The sequence below is a fragment of the Populus alba genome, chromosome 1 (genome assembly GCF_005239225.2).
Source record: "Populus alba chromosome 1, ASM523922v2, whole genome shotgun sequence".
NCBI lineage: Eukaryota > Viridiplantae > Streptophyta > Magnoliopsida > Malpighiales > Salicaceae > Populus > Populus alba.
The window spans coordinates 8,599,224-8,617,456 of NC_133284.1; the positions used below are offsets into that span (position 1 = coordinate 8,599,224).

The 18,233-nt window shown below is 31.1% G+C and overlaps 3 protein-coding genes across 7 annotated transcripts; 2 read left to right on the forward strand and 1 right to left on the reverse strand.

Annotated features, from left to right (window-relative positions):
* Positions 1 to 1,017: 1,017 nt before the first annotated feature.
* LOC118033844 (uncharacterized) lies at positions 1,018 to 3,541 on the forward strand. Of its 2 annotated transcripts, none has more exons than XM_035038970.2 (6): positions 1,018 to 1,290; positions 1,374 to 1,435; positions 1,541 to 1,715; positions 1,990 to 2,062; positions 2,444 to 2,509; positions 2,805 to 3,541. In XM_035038970.2, the coding sequence occupies exons 1-6, from the start codon at positions 1,157 to 1,159 to the stop codon at positions 3,018 to 3,020; spliced, it is 726 nt and encodes a 241-aa protein (XP_034894861.1). In that variant the 5' UTR covers positions 1,018 to 1,156; the 3' UTR covers positions 3,021 to 3,541. The 2 variants fall into 2 exon arrangements, with proteins under 2 accessions (XP_034894861.1, XP_034894862.1); XM_035038971.2 differs by having other exon boundaries at positions 1,022 to 1,290; positions 1,541 to 1,676.
* An 8,976-nt stretch (positions 3,542 to 12,517) lies between these two features.
* LOC118033842 (probable WRKY transcription factor 41) lies at positions 12,518 to 14,466 on the forward strand. The gene is made up of 3 exons (XM_035038967.2): positions 12,518 to 13,201; positions 13,308 to 13,436; positions 13,704 to 14,466. The coding sequence occupies exons 1-3, from the start codon at positions 12,879 to 12,881 to the stop codon at positions 14,266 to 14,268; spliced, it is 1,017 nt and encodes a 338-aa protein (XP_034894858.1). The 5' UTR covers positions 12,518 to 12,878; the 3' UTR covers positions 14,269 to 14,466.
* A 135-nt stretch (positions 14,467 to 14,601) lies between these two features.
* Positions 14,602 to 16,182, reverse strand: LOC118033843 (uncharacterized). 4 transcript variants are annotated; one of them, XR_012169799.1, is made up of 4 exons: positions 15,870 to 16,180; positions 15,346 to 15,426; positions 15,042 to 15,247; positions 14,602 to 14,941 (listed from the first exon to the last, which is right to left on the reverse strand). XR_012169799.1 is itself a non-coding variant. In XM_073409020.1 (4 exons), exons 1-4 carry the CDS (start codon positions 16,045 to 16,047, stop codon positions 14,832 to 14,834), a joined length of 381 nt encoding a protein of 126 aa, XP_073265121.1. In that variant the 5' UTR covers positions 16,048 to 16,181; the 3' UTR covers positions 14,602 to 14,831. The 4 variants fall into 4 exon arrangements, 1 of the variants encoding a protein (XP_073265121.1); XM_073409020.1 differs by having other exon boundaries at positions 15,042 to 15,071; positions 15,364 to 15,426; positions 15,870 to 16,181; XR_012169800.1 differs by lacking the exon at positions 15,346 to 15,426 and having other exon boundaries at positions 15,024 to 15,247; positions 15,870 to 16,182.
* Positions 16,183 to 18,233: the final 2,051 nt, after the last annotated feature.

Below are 18,233 nucleotides of genomic sequence, written 5' to 3' on the forward strand. Positions count from 1 at the left end.
AAGCAAGCCTATCGCGAGGCATGACTTCCCAAAACACGTCTTATTAGTCAAGGTGAGCATGCACTTATAAGGCCCTGGCTCTGGACACTCGCTTCCGATGTAGGATCTTACAATCCCCCCATCTTAAGACGAGCTGTAACCAAGCTCTGATACCAAATGTAACACCCCACTTCACTAGCAAGATATTGTCCGTTTTGGGTCCCACAGGGGCGCACGGGTTTGTTCTTGCAGAAGCGAGCCCACCGTGGGGCCTGACTTTCCAAAACACGTCTTACTAGTCAAGGTGAGCATGCACTTATAAGGCCCTGGCTCTGGACACTCGCTTCCGATGTGAGATCTTACAGAATAAGTACCTGAGTAAAAATATAAACAACAAAAAGGACCAACATGTAATCATAAAAAAAGATATTAATTGATATATATATATATATATATATATATATATATATATATATATATATATATATATATATATATATAAAAGAAGCTCAAGTGCGTGAGCCTTTAAGCTCACACTTGTGCACTTGGGCTTGCTATTTTTTTCTTTCAAGAGGGCCACCTTTTTTTTTAATAAATAGAAGACACAATACTTACCATAGTAGACAATGTGTCGTCTGCTAGTTCAGATTCTAGCTGTTATTGTGGTGAGTAGAATTAAATCTTCAGGTTTTTTTTTCTCAAAAACATCTATTTTTCAACATATTTCAACCACAAAACACTTAATAAACATCTTTAAAACACCAAGAAACCATGCATGCATTAACCTTTTAATTTATGATTATATATATTTTTTAATATAAAAAAACACATGAAAAGCACTTGCGTGTTCATTTTACTGTGTTAAATTTTTCTGATCTAACCCGCGGCGAGTGAAGTGCGGGCTCATTAGTTTAACCTCAAAAGGAGATTACCCGAAAGAGAGTGAACATTGAGCTCAAAACAGTATATGCAGCCCAATAAGGCCGAAAACGGCCCATTTCTTTGCACGTGCTACCCGCACGACCAACAAAAGGCGCGAAGTTGTGTCTGCTGTGCTGATATTTCACCAGCAACTAGCGTGAAGTAAATCAATTCTCGGTGAATGATTCTGATTTTTAGGGTTTCGAAAAGGTGAAAGATTTCTGAACATTGAATCTTTATTTCTTGAACACAAATTATGGATTCCTCACCTCCAACAAAGAGAAGGCGCAAGACCAAGAGTGAAGGCACAAACGACAAGTCGCCGTCCTCGCCTGTCGTTGTCTTTGCTCATGGCGCTGGTGCTCCGTCCTCTTCAGATTGGATGCTCAGGTTGTTCTCTCCCTCATTTTCACTGAAAATGTTCAATTTTCTTAATAAGTTTTTTTGAATTCTTAAATTTTAATTAAATGCAGATGGAAGGAGATGTTAAAGAATGCTTTGGATGCTGTTGAAGTTGTCACATTTGACTATCCCTGTAGGTTAATTATTAGCAGTAAAGTTTATGGTCTTGGATTTCCGGAGTCCGAATTCACTTGCCAATGCCATTTAAAATAACGGGGTTTTTGTTTTTTTTTTTAAGACATTGCTGGTGGGAAAAAAAGGGCTCCTCCAAAAGCGGAGAAATTGGTGGAGTTTCATAAAGATATTGTGAAAAAGACCACTGATAAGTACCCCGCTCATCCTCTTATCTTGGCTGGAAAATCCATGGGTTCAAGGTATAAATTTATGGGAGTTTGGAAGTGTAGATATGTCATGTAAGTGATTTAGGAGCGTATTCTACATTGCAAATTCATGGTGTAGTATTTTGTTGTTTATATCCGAACTGTTTGTGATCGATTTATGCAAGAAGTCAAATAACAATGGTATGTTGTGGATGTGTTTTGGATTTTTGGATGAGGTTGCCATCATATAGTAACAAGGGATCCACATAACTAGATATTTTAGATTCATATCAAATGCTTGTTTCTATAAGTTTTACTGATTCGAGACTAAACCTGTATGCATACATAATATTTTGGTATGCTGTAGAGTGAGCTGCATGGTTGCTGCCGAGGTTGACATAGATGCTTCAGCAGTCATTTGCTTGGGATATCCACTTAAGGTTCATCACTTTCCATTCTTGCCAGTTTTTTTCTTAGTTGGAAAATTGTCCAAGAAATGTTGTTTTCATTCCATTTCAAATATGCTTAATAAGCTCATTTCAAATATGCTTGTATCTTGCCTGTTTATTTTTGTGTATTGCGATGATAGAGGTGAGCTGTTTTATTATTATTGTTATTATAATTATTATTATTATTATTGGAGCCATTTTGTTTTCAATTTTCTGCGACTTTCTGGTTTGGAAAGGCATACTTTTTTTCTTCTTTTTTTTCTCTTTTCATTTAGCTTGAAAACACATAATTCTCATGGACGTCATCCCTGCTATTACAAATGTAGAACCCATTGAACAAGGTTTATTGAATTTAATTCACTAATGTTTCAGGCCATGGGTGGAGCTGTGCGGGATGAGACTCTATTGCAACTTACTGTCCCTGTCATGTTTGTACAGGTACCTCTTTTGAATTGTATTACTTTTAAAATAAGTTTGAAACAACTGTGGTAATTGTAATTGTGCATGCCTTTGATTACCTTCATCTAATTATCACTCCGAGTTTGAATCAACTGATGGTAATTTTAATTATTAAACCTTGCAACTCAATCTGGTTGATTTTGAGTGAACTTTTTGTGTATGGCTGTTTTTTTTCACAGTTTTGTCATACTGCATAAAATTCTCAGCTTGATTCTAAGTCACTTCTGTTAGGTTTTCTTAACTCTATTTGTTCTCTACATGTATGTGTGTGAAGGGTAGCAAAGATGGGCTTTGTCCCCTTGAAAAGCTGGAAACTGTTTGCAAGAAGATGAAATCTCACAATGAGTTGCACGTGATTAATGGTGGTGACCACTCTTTTAAGATTGGCAAAAAGCATTTGCAAACAAAGGGTTCAACCCAAGATCAAGCTGAAGATCTTGCTGTTCAGGGTGTTTCATCATTTGTCTCCAGGTGTCTTAAAGGAAAGTGACCCTTCTACTGTATTGGTGTTTTTAGCTAAATTCCATTTTTTTCATCTTTTTTTACCGTCTTTTGCCTGCTTATCATCCTACCAGGATGTTTGGAATCATGTCTGTAGTTTCTTACTTCCTGTCTTTTATCAAGCTAACCACTATAATTGTTCTTTGAACAATGCCATGTTAACCTGGAATTTCCTTTTGGTTTAGTGGTGAATGCAGCACATTCTTCATCACTGAAGAATGCATGTGATTACCTGCCTGTATATAAACGTGGTGAAAATGGAGTTGATGTTTTAGGGCCTTGATTGTGGAAATTCTATATGGTTCGGTAAGGATCTAAATTTCTGATCTTGACTGGAAATTTTACATTTCCAGTTACAAGTTAGATTGATTTGAGTAGGATTCTTAAATTTTATTTTGGCTGTTGCTAGTTATTTTTTGCCTTAGAGATTTGATGATATGGCTCACTTTAGCAGAGATCTATCTCCCTGCAAGTTTCACATCTGGAATGAAATCATTCTCTTGATCCCTAGCTCCGTGTATTGAGATCTAGAATCTTGTGTCTGTATATAAATTTGTGCAGCTGAAGATTGCACCCTATATTATGATTAGAATTAAAAATCGATAGAACACAAACATAAGTCATGCATGGGACACACATGCTAGTGAAGCTACCTGCTTCTCCAGTCAATGGTCAAGTATACTGGTCTTATTTTGTTTCATCTCCCCCCCCCCCCACTTATATAGTGGTTTATTATTGCGTTGACCGGAATTTTATCCGACATGATTTCTGTATGCTGCTCCTGCATCCGCATGCATTGAACAGGAAAAAAAAACGTTTCGGACTGCTGAAAATATCAACGATATTAATAGTTTTAGATTATAAGACGCCGTTATTCTGAAATGCAAGAAATGCATCGTAAGCCACCAGCAACACTTTCACTGCAGCTGCTGTCAAGCTTCTTCTACTTCTTCCTGTCTCCGCGCCTTTCTTTCTTCTTGTCATTTTCCTTCTTTCCCTTCTTCTCCTTCTCCTTCTTCGCCTTCTTTCCCTTCTTCTCCTTCTCCTTCTTCGCCTTCTTTCCTTTCTTGTCCTTCATTTTCTTCTCGTTCTTTTCATGGTTCTTTTTCTGGTCGACCTGAGCTTGGCTGCCGGGGCCATTGGTTCGGCAATTGCATTGAGTTACAGAATCGACCTTCTCATGGGAAAGGCTTTGCTCTGTTTGGACATGGACCATTTCTTGTTCTTGGTTGCATGCCTTCTCGTCTGGTTTGATGCATTGCATCGAGGCTAAATGGGATTCTAATGAGTATTTTCTCTCTTCTTTGTTGTTGCGTGTTACTCCAAGCCATCGCAGGAACGTATAAATAGGCGCGGGGCAAGTGGGATTCCTTGTGCTTTTTTTATCCCCATTATCAGAGAGAGAGAGAGAGAGAGTATTGGTTAATTTGTGCTGGAGAAGGGAATAGATGCTCCCATAAATGTTGATGGGAACCAAATTCTGTGCCTTCTGAACTACTTACGAGTCCTTCGGAGAATCCGAACATGCAGAAACGGATGTGAGATGGTTTAAAGTAGATGTAGTTTGACTGTCGTCATATAGGTTAGTAGTCTGACTTCACTTCTAATCTGGTACATTATGCATAACACGAGGTATTGAACTACTTGATAGATTTTAATTACACTTTACAATTAAAATTTACAGGGAAAAAAACACTTAAATAGAATCCACTTTTGCTACAAAAACCTCGTATTGTTAATTTTACAATGGACTTTCATCTTGTAAAAAAGAAAATACATCAAAGCTTTGCAAGTTTTTTTTTTTTTTAATTATTATGTCCAATTATTGGTTTTTTGACCCATATAGTGTTTTGGGGTTAAAAGCTAGTTTACACAAGAATGTTTTATAGTTGTTTCGCAAAAAGTTGAAAATTTATGAATTCAAAATTTCAAAACTTGAATTTTTACTACCATAGTCTGAAATAGATGACAAGGCATTATCTGTCTAGATAAACAATAAAAAAAGAAAATGCCAAACACGCAAACCTGACACTACAGGCCTAGTCATGCCTGAACTCTTTATTTTAGGATTGGCGCAGAGGTTAATCCTCTGTGTTCTGGAGCCTGGTCTCTTTTTATATTACTGTGTGTGTCTATATATATAATAAAATTTAAAATGATATTGAAAAAAAATATTCAATTTTGCTATAGTTTCCAAATAAGATTATTTTCTTACATCAGAAATTAACTTGTAATCTTATTTAGAGGACGACCGAACTCTAATTTTCTTGGAAGAATCAAGTGCTCTTGGGCCTTCTTATAGACCAACATTTAATTTTTAATCGATGGCCCAAAAGCGATAGAGACATGGACAGGGTTTATAGTTAGACCACTGTCCAGTACAGAAAAGCCTTAAGTGATTTTTAGCCTTAATTTTAACTAGGATATAAAATCTTAGAAAAAACAAAATATATATATATATATATGTCATTAAATATGAAATTTGATTAATACTTCCTTGTAATTAAAATTAATCCTCTAATGACTCAGAGAAAAAGGCATAGCTTAGTAATCGAATTATTAATAATGCCTTGAAAAGTAGTTTCTAAGTGTTTTTATATTTGGTTAGCTCTAGAAAACTACTTCAGAAAAATGATTCTGACAAAAGCAAAAAGCCTTAAGTGATTTTTAGCCTTAATTTTAACTAGGATATAAAATCTTAGAAAAAAACAAATATATATATATATATATGTCATTAAATATGAAATTTGATTAATACTGTAAAATTAATCCTCCATTGACTCAGAGAAAAAGGCATAGCTTAGTAATTGAATTATTAATAATGCCTTGAAAAGTAGTTTCTAAGTGTTTTTATATTTGGTTAGCTCTAGAAAACTACTTCAGAAAAAATGATTCTGACAAAAGTAAAAAGCCTTAAGTGATTTTTAGCCTTAATTTTAACTAGGATATAAAATCTTAGAAAACACAAATATATATATATATATATATATGTTATAATATGTTATTAAATATGAAATTTGATTAATACTGCCTTGTAATTAAAATTAATCCTCCATTGACTCAAAGAAAAAGGCATAGCTTAGTAATCGAATTATTAATAATGCCTTGAAAAGTAGTTTCTAAGCGTTTTTATATTTGGTTAGCTCTAGAAAACTACTTCAGAAAAATGATTCCGACAAAAACAAAAATAATCCTTTCATATAGAGAAAGTGTTTTTCTCTTTTTAATTTTGAAAAAACACTTTTCTTGTCTTTACACAAATATCTTTGTATATATTTATCCTCCATACAAAATCTTCATATCATAAAAAACTCAAATATCTAACTCTAAAGGAATACCATTGACTAAATTAGTTTTTTCATTAATATTACAAAATTATTTTGAGGTTTTAAAAATAAAATTTACTTACAAAATATTTAACAAGGTTATATGTTTATATTATTATATTTAAAATATTTATATTTAATAAAACAAGCTATATATAAATATATGATATAATAATTTTTTCCCAATAATTGTACTTTTTATATTTCAATTTTTTTTATTATGAGTGGTCAAATAATTACATTCAATATTATATATATATATATATATATATATAAACTAAAAAAAATTAAAATATTTATAAGTTATTTTTCAGTTTATTTTTCATAGCATTACCTAACAATAGGGAATAAAAACTATTTTTCAAATTATTTTTTATAACACTGCTAAATATAAAAAAATAATCTATTTTTTGTAAAAATTATTTTTTTAGCAAAAAAACAATGCCTAAGCAAATTAGAAAGTTAATGTAAATTTTTCTAAATTTACATGAAGGCAGAGAATTAATCGCGCCTTAATTAGGTAAAGGGAAAATAAAATTACAAACTCATTTTATTCCATCTGTTAGAAACTTTCTTATGGGACAAGAAATTCTTTGAAATCGAGCTCCCCAATTTGACGTTAGAGCTTGCTTTATAATCTAATAAGATATTGTAATTTTATTATTATTTAAGTAAAATACAGTTCAAAAAATGATTTAAAAGAAAGTAACATAATGTATGGTAATAAAGCTACGAAGAGATTTTTACCAAAAAAAAAAAGCTACAGGGAGATCAAGCTGCCAATTATTAAGTATATTCTAGTTCAAAAAGCCTTGGAGTGAAGTGACAGAAGATTAAATAAATAAATTCAGGGTGGGGAGGCTGCTGATGGACAGACGACCGCGTTTTTTTCTTCTTTAAAAAATAGTCTAATCCAGGTTTAAGTGGCCCATTAACTTAAAATGATCCACAAATACACAAACACACATTCGCGTGCATTGTTATAAAGTGAAATCATTGCAAAATTATAAAGGGTGGAGTTTAACTGGCCAAACTCTAAATTTATTTTTTAAAAATTATTAGTTTAAGTATTACAAATCCTAAAATTATTAGAGGTTTACATGATCGATAAATTTAGAGTTAAAAAAATTAGTCGAAGCACATACAAGTTGGCCTAAACATTTATGTTAATAATAATAATAATAAACATTACAATCACGCTACAGTTACAATTTTTTTTTTAATGTTGATGTTGTGGGATAGTTTTTAAAATCAAATTTTATTTACTTATATTGTAATTAATACATATTTATAGAAATGTTGTGTAACCTACCCTACTAATCTCTCTTTAATAGTTTTTTATTAGTGATGAGATCAGAGGCTGAACTACACTCAAGGATGAGGAGCATTCCATTCCTAAAATTTAAAAACTTTGCCTTTTAGTTTCATAAATTTCTAGTTTTTTCCGATTGTTCCCTCAAAATTGAAATTGAAGTACTTTCTTTATAGAAATTAACATAGAAACATGAATATGTACGAGTTTCTAATGCCTTTTTTTTTTTTTTTTTTTACTTTAATAAATATTTTTAATTGTAAATAAAAAAACAATATATATATATATATATATATATTTAATTAAATAAATTGATAATCATTTGTTCTAAAAAATACAAAAAACATTGTTAACGATAACCAAAAGATTGAATTGAAAATTTATATATATATATATATATCAAGATATGTGAAAAGATTGAATTGAAAATTTATATATATATATATCAAGATATGTGAACTTATAGCACAGATCATGGATCCGACCACATTTAATAATTTTGTTTTTTTAAATAAATTTTATATTTAATTAATGATAATAAAAATAGGTATACACATGCAAGAAATTGAATAAAATTCAAGAAAAAAAAAACTTCACATGGTTGCATAGAAAGAACTCCTAGTTATGTTAGAAGAAGAATATTATAATTTTATTCAAAAAATAAATAAGAATTAAAAATATATTTAACCATAAACTAAACTTGACATATGAAAAATAAATATAAATCAAGATTTTATTTTGAAACATAAGTCATAGACCTGATTGTTTTCAATAATCTTGTTTCTTGAAACTAATTTTTTTTATTTAATCAAAGATAATATAAATAGAAACACATAAAAAAAATTGAATAAAAAAAATATTATTGTGGTTGCACAAAAATAGCATCTACTGATATCATAAAAAATAATTTACAACCTTATTTATAAGTCAAGTAAAAATGAAATGATATATTATTAAAAAATCATAAAAAATTATTTAATTTATGTATTTTAATTATTCCTAATTAAAACTGAATACCCGCTAGATTTGGCATGCCACACATGCATTGAATTAATATATTTTCATTAATTTTTATTTAAATAAAAATAAATTAAAGCTAAAAAGGGGGATGGGTGCCTGGAACTAGTGGCCTAGTGTGCTCAACCCATTAAAATAAAATGCCATGTGCGTGGGTATGCATGACCAGGCCAGTGTTAGGCCCACACTACTATCTTTTCTTTTTTTTAGGTAATAAAGGCGAAAAACATGTCATTTGGCTGTATTTCTTTAAAAAAAAAAAAAAAAAAAAAGTAAGCATGTGTCATTTGCTTGCTTAATTTTGTATCATTGGATAGGTGGTTAGAAAAATCAGATTGATATTGTTTTGACTTGAAAATGAAGTTTTTAACCAATTTTCACCTTGTAAAGATTCTTATAGTATCAATAAATTAAGAAATCAACTCAAAACACTTTAAGATTTTTCTAAAAACACAAAATAAAAACAAAAGAAAGAATCATTTCACAACTCTTATTTGCTTTTTTTGACATGATGAAGAGTAAAAGCATTTAAATAAAACTCCCCTTATCTAATACAAAGATAGGTGATCATGCATAGTGAGAAGCTTTTTAATTTTGTTAATGTGATTATACGACACTAATATTTTTTTACAAGAAGAGAAATAATTTGAATTCAACTGAAACAAAATGATTTTCTAGAAAAAGTATTTGTTTCCTTATTAATATCTTTAATTTTAAAAAATAAACCAATTTTTTTCCATGTCATTTATTAAAAAAAAGTGTCTAGAAGACAAACAAAAAAATCATGACGATTTAAAATGAGGATAAAAAACACATCTCTAACTAGAATTTCTTTGTGTCATTAACATGTTTTTTTTCAAAGTTTTCACCAAAAAATTTGTTCCTTAGACAACATTCTCTCATCATTCAAAAACAAGTTTTAAAAAAATCATGACTTTTTAAAATAAGGATAACAAAGATACCTCTCTAACTAAAATCCCTTTATGTCGTTAACATTTGTTTTTCAAAAAATTTAACATCATTTCGAAACAAATTTTAATTCTAAGAAAATATGATAATTTTTATGGGAGTGTATCAAAAATTATGATAATAATGCAACACTCAAAGTTGTCGCGGGGAACTATTTGAAAATATCATTAAACATAACTTTATTGATCATCCGTGAAACCTTTTGCTCCCGAATCTTTACCTAACTCAAGTTTCAAATAAACCATATAAGAATTGACTTAATGTGATCTGATCGAATTGATAAGTTTTAAAAAAATCTATAATATTAATAAAAACATGGTTTGACATTAGATTTAAAGACAACATTTTTTAAAAAAAAACAATATTAAGGTGGCAATATATCAATTCAATTAAAGTCAATGAGCCAAATATATGGCATGAGTAAAGGATCCAACTAGATTTAATAAATTCGTTCCTTTAAAATTATTTTTTTATTTAATTAAATAACAAAGAAATCAGTGACCATAACAAATCACCCAAATAAAATTAAAAAAGTAGAATTATGATGAGCTGTAAAAAAAGAATATTTGTTCAAGAACAAGGTAAAATTTCATTCTTAATTAATCTAACAATTTAAAAGAAATTACCCCCCCACGTGCTTGGACCATTATTATTATTTTTTTCAAAATGGGTGAATGATATGTTGTCCGCCTAAGGTTAACCCGATTTAACCCGGTTGACTTTACAAGTCTAAAAACAACTTATGCAACCCATAAAAAACATAGTTTGACTAAAAATATTTTAATATGATATTTTTTTTTAAATATTAAGATAAAAACATATTTGATTGACTTGGGTTAACCTGGGTTAACATGTCAAATTTGTGATCTGGGTTTTAAGACTATAATAACCCTATACAAAACAAATCAAAATAAATTATGAAGCTTAATTTTCAATCAACCCAATATTGAAAGATAAAATTAAAAAAAAAAAAGAATCTAAAAAAGTGATTTGAGTTAGCCTATCAAACTCGCGACCTAGGTTATAAGACCGAAATAATCTCATATAAAGAAAATCAAAACAAATTACAAATTTCAATCTCCAATAGCCAAAAATCAAAGAATGTGATTAGAAAAAAAATAAATTAAAAAAATAACATAAAAAAACAACTCGATTCAATCTATTAAACCCATGACTCGGGTCATCAGACCGAGATAACTTCATAAAAAAATTGACTTGATTTAACTCGGGTTAACCTGCCAACTTTCAACTTTGATCACGAGTCAAAACAAATTATAAAGTTTAATTTTCAATCGCCCTTATCGGGTCTAATGTTGAACGATGAAATTTATAAAAAATTTAATTAAAAAATAACAAAAAATAAAAAAGTCAACTCATGTTAACCCATTAAGTACTATTATTGGTTCATGAGGTTGGGATAACATAATAAAAATAAAAAATAAATAAATCATAAAGCTTAATTCCCTATCAAACACAATATTAAATGATGAAATTGAAAAAAAAAAGCCAATAAAAAAATAACTAAATCAATTGAGTTAACCTGTCAAACCTACGATTCAAGTTATGAGACATGGACAACCCAATAAAAACAAATCCTATGTTGAAGAAACCATAATCCGAGTTATAAGATCGAGATAACATCTTAGAAAAAAAAAAAAACAACCCGATTTAATCGGTGTTAAAATACCACAATCTGCAACCTTGATCATTAAACTAAGATATTCTCTAAATTAAAAAAATGACACAAAAAATAACTCAAGTCAACTCGATTTAACTCGTTAAACACTATTCCTAAGTCATAAGGTTGAAATAACATAATAGAAAGTAAACAAAACAAATTATGAAGGCTAATTCCCGAATATTAAATGATGAAATTAAAAAAATAAAGTTAATGATACAAAAAACAACTCGATTTAACTCGTTAAACACTATTCCTAAGGTTGAAATGACATAATAGAAAATAAACAAAACAAATCATGAAGTCAAATTCTCAATCAACTGAATATTAAATAATTAAATTGAAAAAAAAATTTTATTAAAAAAAATTAAGTCAACTAAATTAATTCGTCAAACTAGGTTAACCTATCAAACTAACAATGTTTGTTATGAAAATACAATAACTCAATAAAAATATATATTTAATATTAAAAAATAAAATAAAAAAAAACATTGATAAAAAATAAAAGAAGCAAACTACTATTTGATTTGTGAGGAGGGGTTTGTAAAAACCCCGTTTTATAGTTAATATTCGAATTTTATATATCAAGATTAAGTCTTTTTTTTTTAAAAAAACTGGTTTTCTTTACTTTGTGCCATCAATTTTTGAAACAGTGTACCAACCATGTTTTTCTCATAACCTCGTATATATTAGAATCCTTGATGCTGACATGGAGAGGAAACTCATTCGCTATATGAACCTTCACCCAAACACTAACTTGAATGTTAATTTTGAAGATAATATATAATTATATTCAGCAAGTGAGGCTCCTGCGCTTTGAACCTCCGTGCTGATGTTAAACCAGTAACTTGGAATGTTGAAAATTCTCGGTCCACACTTCCCTCAAGCTTGAACTTTGACTTTCTAGTTTCTAACTTTTGATTCTACGTTTCAATCATTCAATCTTCTCGTACAGTGAAGATAAAGAGACCCTTTTCTTTGGAGTGTTTGAAGGGTAGAATCGGTCAGCACTCTCTCTCTCTCTCTCTCTCTCTCTCTCTCATCTATTTTCTCATATGACCAAAGACCAGTCTATGCTGAAAAACTCGTTTTCTTAGTCAAACTTCTTGCTTTCTACCTTCCAATATATTTACCAGCTCTCTTCCTTCAGGTTTTGTCATCCTCCTTTAAATTTCGAACCATCACTTTTCTCTTTAAATACAACGCATCACTCTCTTTGCTTCCTCAGCTAAAGCTTCACTCATATAAATATATCCTCTATCTCTTCTAACATTTCATATACCACCAGCTTACCATTAAAAAAAAAGAAATTCTAGCTCTGGCTATTCCTATACATGTTATTAGCTTATAACTCGATCTTTACTATTTTGGTCATTCCAAACTTCTTGGTTCTTACTTTTCCAGCTAAGTGGAGATTTCTTGCTTCTAAGTAGCCAAGTGTAGAAACTGTGCTAATGTTGGTGGACTTGAAGTTCTAGCATCTTAAAGGTAGCAGGAAGCATAATTGTGTTGCCTGTTGTAACTTTCAAGGGAGGAGTACAAAAAATGGAGAATGGTTGGAGCTGGGAGCAAAAGACATTGATTACTGAGCTGATCCAAGGGATGGAACTAGCAAAACAGTTGAGGGCTCATTTGAAGGCAACATCATCAGTTGAAACTAGGGACATGTTAGTACGGAGGATACTATCTTCTTATGAGAAGGCTCTCTTGATTCTCAACTGTGGTGGATCAATGGGACAACCACAAAATGCTGGAGTCTCTGCTGGTGTTCCAGAGTCCCCCATATCCATTAACGGAAGCCCTCGAAGTGATGATTTTGATGGGAGTTTTAAGGATAATCAGGGCTATAACGAGGCCTCAAAGAAGAGGTGAATGTGTGGTCTCCCGCTGTAACTCTTGCATGCTGCTAGACGATTATGTCCACTTCTGTAGCACTAATGCTTCTTGTAACATGTTTTCTGATTTCGATTGCAGAAAGACCACTCCCAGATGGACAGATCAGGTTAGAGTCAGTACTGATAATGGCCTAGAGGGGCATCATGGTGATGGCTTTAGCTGGAGAAAATATGGGCAGAAAGATATTCTAGGAGCAAAATATCCTAGGTGACGATTCCTTTCTCTTTTCTATCTTGAACGTCACAAATGTCACCTTTTTTTTTTTAATTCACAAGGTAAAAGTAATATTTAAACTAACACGATTAAAAATAAATAAATAAATAAATAAAGGAATAGCACATTTTGGAAAGTTGTCATATTCTCATCAGTGCGAAATTCTCATTAGGGTCAGATAACATTGAAAAGGTGTCGCCAATCAAACACTGAAAATCATATTTCTCAATAGAATCTAATAAGAGATTGTTACATGTGCAGAAGCTATTACAGGTGCACCTACAGAAATACTCAGAACTGCTGGGCTACAAAGCAAGTGCAGAGATCAGATGAAGATCCCACCGTATTCGAGATCACATACCGAGGAACGCACTCTTGTGCTCATGGAAACCAATCAGTCCCATCACCGGAAAAACAAGAAATGAAACAAAAGAATACCAATAACAACTGTCAACAACAGCAATCACAGCAAGCCCTCTTTAACTTCCACAATAGCTTAAGGGTTAATACAGAGGACTTGGACAACAAAGAGATGGTATCTCCCTTCTCTTTTCCTTCTACAAATGGATACACAAAGAGCGAGGGCAGTTTTTCTCCATTTATATCTCCAGCCACACCTGAACCAACTCACTACTCACTTTCACCATTCCAGATGAACAATTTTGTAGGAGTTCAAAATTTGCAACATTTGGAATCGGATTCCACCGATATAATTTCAGCCAACACATCAGCCACCAATTCTCCAATTGTGGACTTGGATTTCTCACTTGATCAAGTGGATTTGGATCCCGACTTTCCATTTGACTCACCAGGATTTTTCTCATAATTTCATCTAGACACTGGAAATAAGAAAGGAAAAGGTGCTGCATTTGTTTGCAATTCAACACACTGGCTGGTTGTGCCTGTGGAACCTAGCTTGTATTTTAAATGAGGTGAGGATGCATGTAAAATAGGATTAGTTATGACAGCATTGCAAAATTTTGAAGTTTCCTATAAATAACATCTGAATTGTATTGCTTCTAAATATCAACTTCCATTAACTTGCATAAGCTTCCAACCTCGGTAGACAATTCAGCAGCAGATGAGAGGCAACGGCATGTTAATTTCTAGGACATAAAAAGAGAAATTTAAAGCAAAAGGAAAGGCAAAAACTTTAGAATTCTCGTAAAATGAGAATAAATTTAAATATCATGGAGAGACAGTACAGTGCAATGATACATCACTCTTGTTGAACATGATCTTTTACATGATAGCTGGCAAAGACATTCTGTCATTCTTAGGATATCACACATACTGATGAAGATTCTAAAGACAATAACCACATATCAAGATTGTACCCTTAGAAATATATACGATTTACTAAATGCAAAGTTGGATATTTGTGATTCCTTATAAGAGTTTTGAATATCTCGAGCACTCAGTTGGAATTGAAGGCTTAATGCATAGGTGCACTTGGCGGAGCAGAAGTGACATGGACTGCAGAAAGTATTGAGTATTCTCTGCAAAAAGTGGAAAAAGAGAAAGAGCACTAAGCCCTGTTTTCCAAGTAAAGAAGGAGATATTGTGCTTGAATAAACTAACCGAACTTATGTAAAGTACCTAGATGGAAGACTTCTTCTCCTCTTCGATTGTTGAAACAGGATCTCATGAACTTTTTCTGGGATCACTTGCATTCCTAAGAGCTTGTCTTCGCCCCAAGACAATGAATAAGTTGGTTAGAGTGAGAAGTGCCTCAGCCCCACCGTGCAACCAATCCATCCACATTAGGTAAGGAAGTACCATAATGCACCTTTGCTGCCTCAACCCTGCAACCATCAAGTCCCAATAGAAAGTTAAGACATAGGCATGAAGAATAAAGCTGATGAATGTTCAAGTAAAATCCTATTTAAGGGGAAAAGTTAGCATAAATTCTAGCCGGGACTGCTCAACAGAAGTGAAGCCACCAAGGTACAATTACGAAGAAAGACATATAGCTTACAAAAAGCTGTTGACAACAATAAACATCACAAACAAATATAGAGCAAGAAATGTTAAGTTAACCAGGACAAATTTCAGGCAGAAGGAAGTGTGTTAAAACTCCACCAAAATTATAAATCAACATATATCAAGTTAATTCTCAAGTTTTGATCCTACTATACAACATCATATCTCATTAATGGCACCAGTACAATGCCAATCGCATAAGAATTTCTTCTTTTTAAAGGAATCAGTTTGGCTGTTTCCCTTAATCCGTTCATTCACAAGAACTTCTAGAGTCGGTTCAACTTTTACTAATTTCTACATTTAACCCACCAAATAATTAAAAGTCCTAAACTTCAAAATTCACCACCCAGAAATTTCAGAAACTTCAAGCACAAAAAAAAAAAAAAAAAAAACAGAATCAAAATTTGCACAAACTTACACAAAAATATGGAGAAAGAAACTTACTTGTAGCCCCAACAAAGGCAAGCAAGAAGTAGACACCAAAGAGAGTGAGCTTAGGAGCAGACTTGGATTTGGTAATAAAGTACAAGAAACCAATGTAAGGAAATAAAGAGAAAGCAAAAAGCTGTGAGGCAAGGCTCTGTGAATCAATGTTGGGTGCCCATGGATCAACTGGAAGCATCAGACCAGCACCACAAACAATCCCCAATCTCCTCTTACAGCCACCAAGGCTTGTGTTTTTGGTAAACCAAAATATTAAAAAATGATAAAATCATGGTTATTTTGGACATAAAGGAGCACACTTCTATTCGAGATAGTTGACATGCTAACTTATTTATAACAATAACTTATCAAAGTACTTGATTGATAAAATTTTATAAGTATAGATACTCAAATAAAAAAAATAGTATAGAAACTCAAATAAAAAATTCATAAAATACCAAGTACATCGTTAAAAATAAATAAATTAAAATACTATCAATTCGGTACCCTTAATGGATAGTTAACTCCCGACAAAATAAAAATAATAAAACCATTTATTAGGTGGTTCAGTGGTAAAAGTTTGGAATTAAAAAATTTATTTTTCTTGTGATTTTATATTCGAGTCATATGATTGCTGATATAATGGCTACTGGAAACTTATATGGTCGTTAACTTCAGGTTTGTGGAATTAGTAGAGATACACGGAAGTTGGCATGAAATATCTATAAACCAAACCTACCTACCATACGAATCAAATTTCAAGGGCAAGTTGGTCTTTTTCTCCTTCTAATTTGTATACTCACATCGGTATGCATAAATTTTTTACTTTTTTTTAAGCTTTCTCATCCTCTCTAGAATATCAAACTTTTTATTTAGAGTTTAACTAGTCAATTTTCTATGCGCTGTTTTAATAAATATTTTTGGTAATATTATTAGTCCCAACTAAACATGTTCACATTAACTCTTAATCGGGTTAGGTTTTAAGGTAAATTAAGTAAGAGTTGATTTGATATAGTCTAGCTAATTTGATACGTGCACCTATGATTTCGATCAACTTAGCCAAAACCTAGCTTGATTAAAAGAAAAATAAAACCTAGCTTGATTTAAAAATAATAATAATGATGTTTTGAATTAATCCAGGTTAATTCATGTTAACATGCATAACTCGTGATCCAAATCATAACTCTAATCGGGTTTAATAATCTTATCTTTTAGAATATTTTTAATTTAATTAAATGATTTTAAAATTATCAAGAAGAAGTATTTTTCTTCCATCTAGACTCCATTTCTTTATTAATGCATCTTTTTATTTTTTTTAACAAAAGCATTTTTTTTATTTCAAGCTTTGTTTTTTTTAATTTTTAAATCTATCATGATATCAAAATCATGATCTCAAAAGTAATGTTTTTTTTTTTTTTTAAAAAATACTAAAATAATATCTCAATTATTTTGTCTTGATTGGAGAAAAAAAATCCATCAATTTTTTTTTTAAATTATATTCAAGATAATTTTCTTATTTTTATTTTTACATATTAGATACATAATAAATAAGAAAAACTATTAAAATTTATAATATTATTTAAGAACCATGAAAAAATTTAATAATATTTTTAATATTATGTTAAGCCTTTTTTTTTTTTACTGCATTTCAACCATAATAAAATAAAAAAAAAAAACATGGAAAGATGCTAGTTGTTTATGATAAATAGATGGGCTCGCGCTGTTTACCTAATAATAAGAAGGTCTGACAAGTGTGGGCCTCTAAAACCAAACCCACACACCTATCATTCTATGTTTTTGTATTGTCTTTTTTTTTTTTTTTTTTTTTTAATGAAACTAATGATACATCATCTATTATGGAAACGATCATTTGCTTGCCAAGATTTTAGGTGGCTTAAAAAATAAGGTTGGAATATTTTAAAACAAAAAATATTATATTTTAATTAATTTTCACCAAAAACCACATAATAAACACCATTAAAATCTTAATAAGCTAATTTCTTAACTCAAAACATCTATAAATCATTTTAAAAATAAACACCACTAATTAAAATCTTAATAAGCTTTTCTATCTCTCCCTTTCAGCTGTCATCCTGCTAGAGAATAAATTAATGGTAGGCCCAGAAACTATAACGAGTTGCTTTAGCCATGTAGTGGAGGTGGACTCACAAGTCACTTTCTCTTCCCAATTTCATTAACTGAAAGCTTAGATAATGCTATTCTTAGGTGTCCAAACAGACATATTCCCTTCTTTTCTTTGCATTTCTCAAGTAGTTCAACTGCTCCTGTTACGGAGAATATGCCAGGCTAGAAGTGAAATCAGACCACTAACCATACAAGACAAAGGCCAACAACTACATCTACTTTAAACTATCTTACATCCTT

Coding starts and splice junctions, on each gene's coding strand:
- LOC118033844 (XM_035038970.2), top strand. CDS start 1,157: ATGGATTCCTCACCTCCAACAAAGAGAAGGCGCAAGACCAAGAGTGAA. Junction 2,063..2,443: donor GCTTGGGATATCCACTTAAG/GTTCATCACTTT, acceptor CTAATGTTTCAG/GCCATGGGTGGAGCTGTGCG. Junction 2,510..2,804: donor TCCCTGTCATGTTTGTACAG/GTACCTCTTTTG, acceptor ATGTGTGTGAAG/GGTAGCAAAGATGGGCTTTG.
- LOC118033842 (XM_035038967.2), top strand. CDS start 12,879: ATGGAGAATGGTTGGAGCTGGGAGCAAAAGACATTGATTACTGAGCTG. Junction 13,202..13,307: donor AACGAGGCCTCAAAGAAGAG/GTGAATGTGTGG, acceptor TTTCGATTGCAG/AAAGACCACTCCCAGATGGA. Junction 13,437..13,703: donor CTAGGAGCAAAATATCCTAG/GTGACGATTCCT, acceptor TTACATGTGCAG/AAGCTATTACAGGTGCACCT.
- LOC118033843 (XM_073409020.1), bottom strand. CDS start 16,047: ATGCTTCCAGTTGATCCATGGGCACCCAACATTGATTCACAGAGCCTT. Junction 15,072..15,363: donor GGCTTCACTTCTGTTGAGCA/GTCCCGGCTAGA, acceptor CCTGTTTCAACA/ATCGAAGAGGAGAAGAAGTC. Junction 14,942..15,041: donor AGAAGAAGTCTTCCATCTAG/GTACTTTACATA, acceptor CACTTTTTGCAG/AGAATACTCAATACTTTCTG.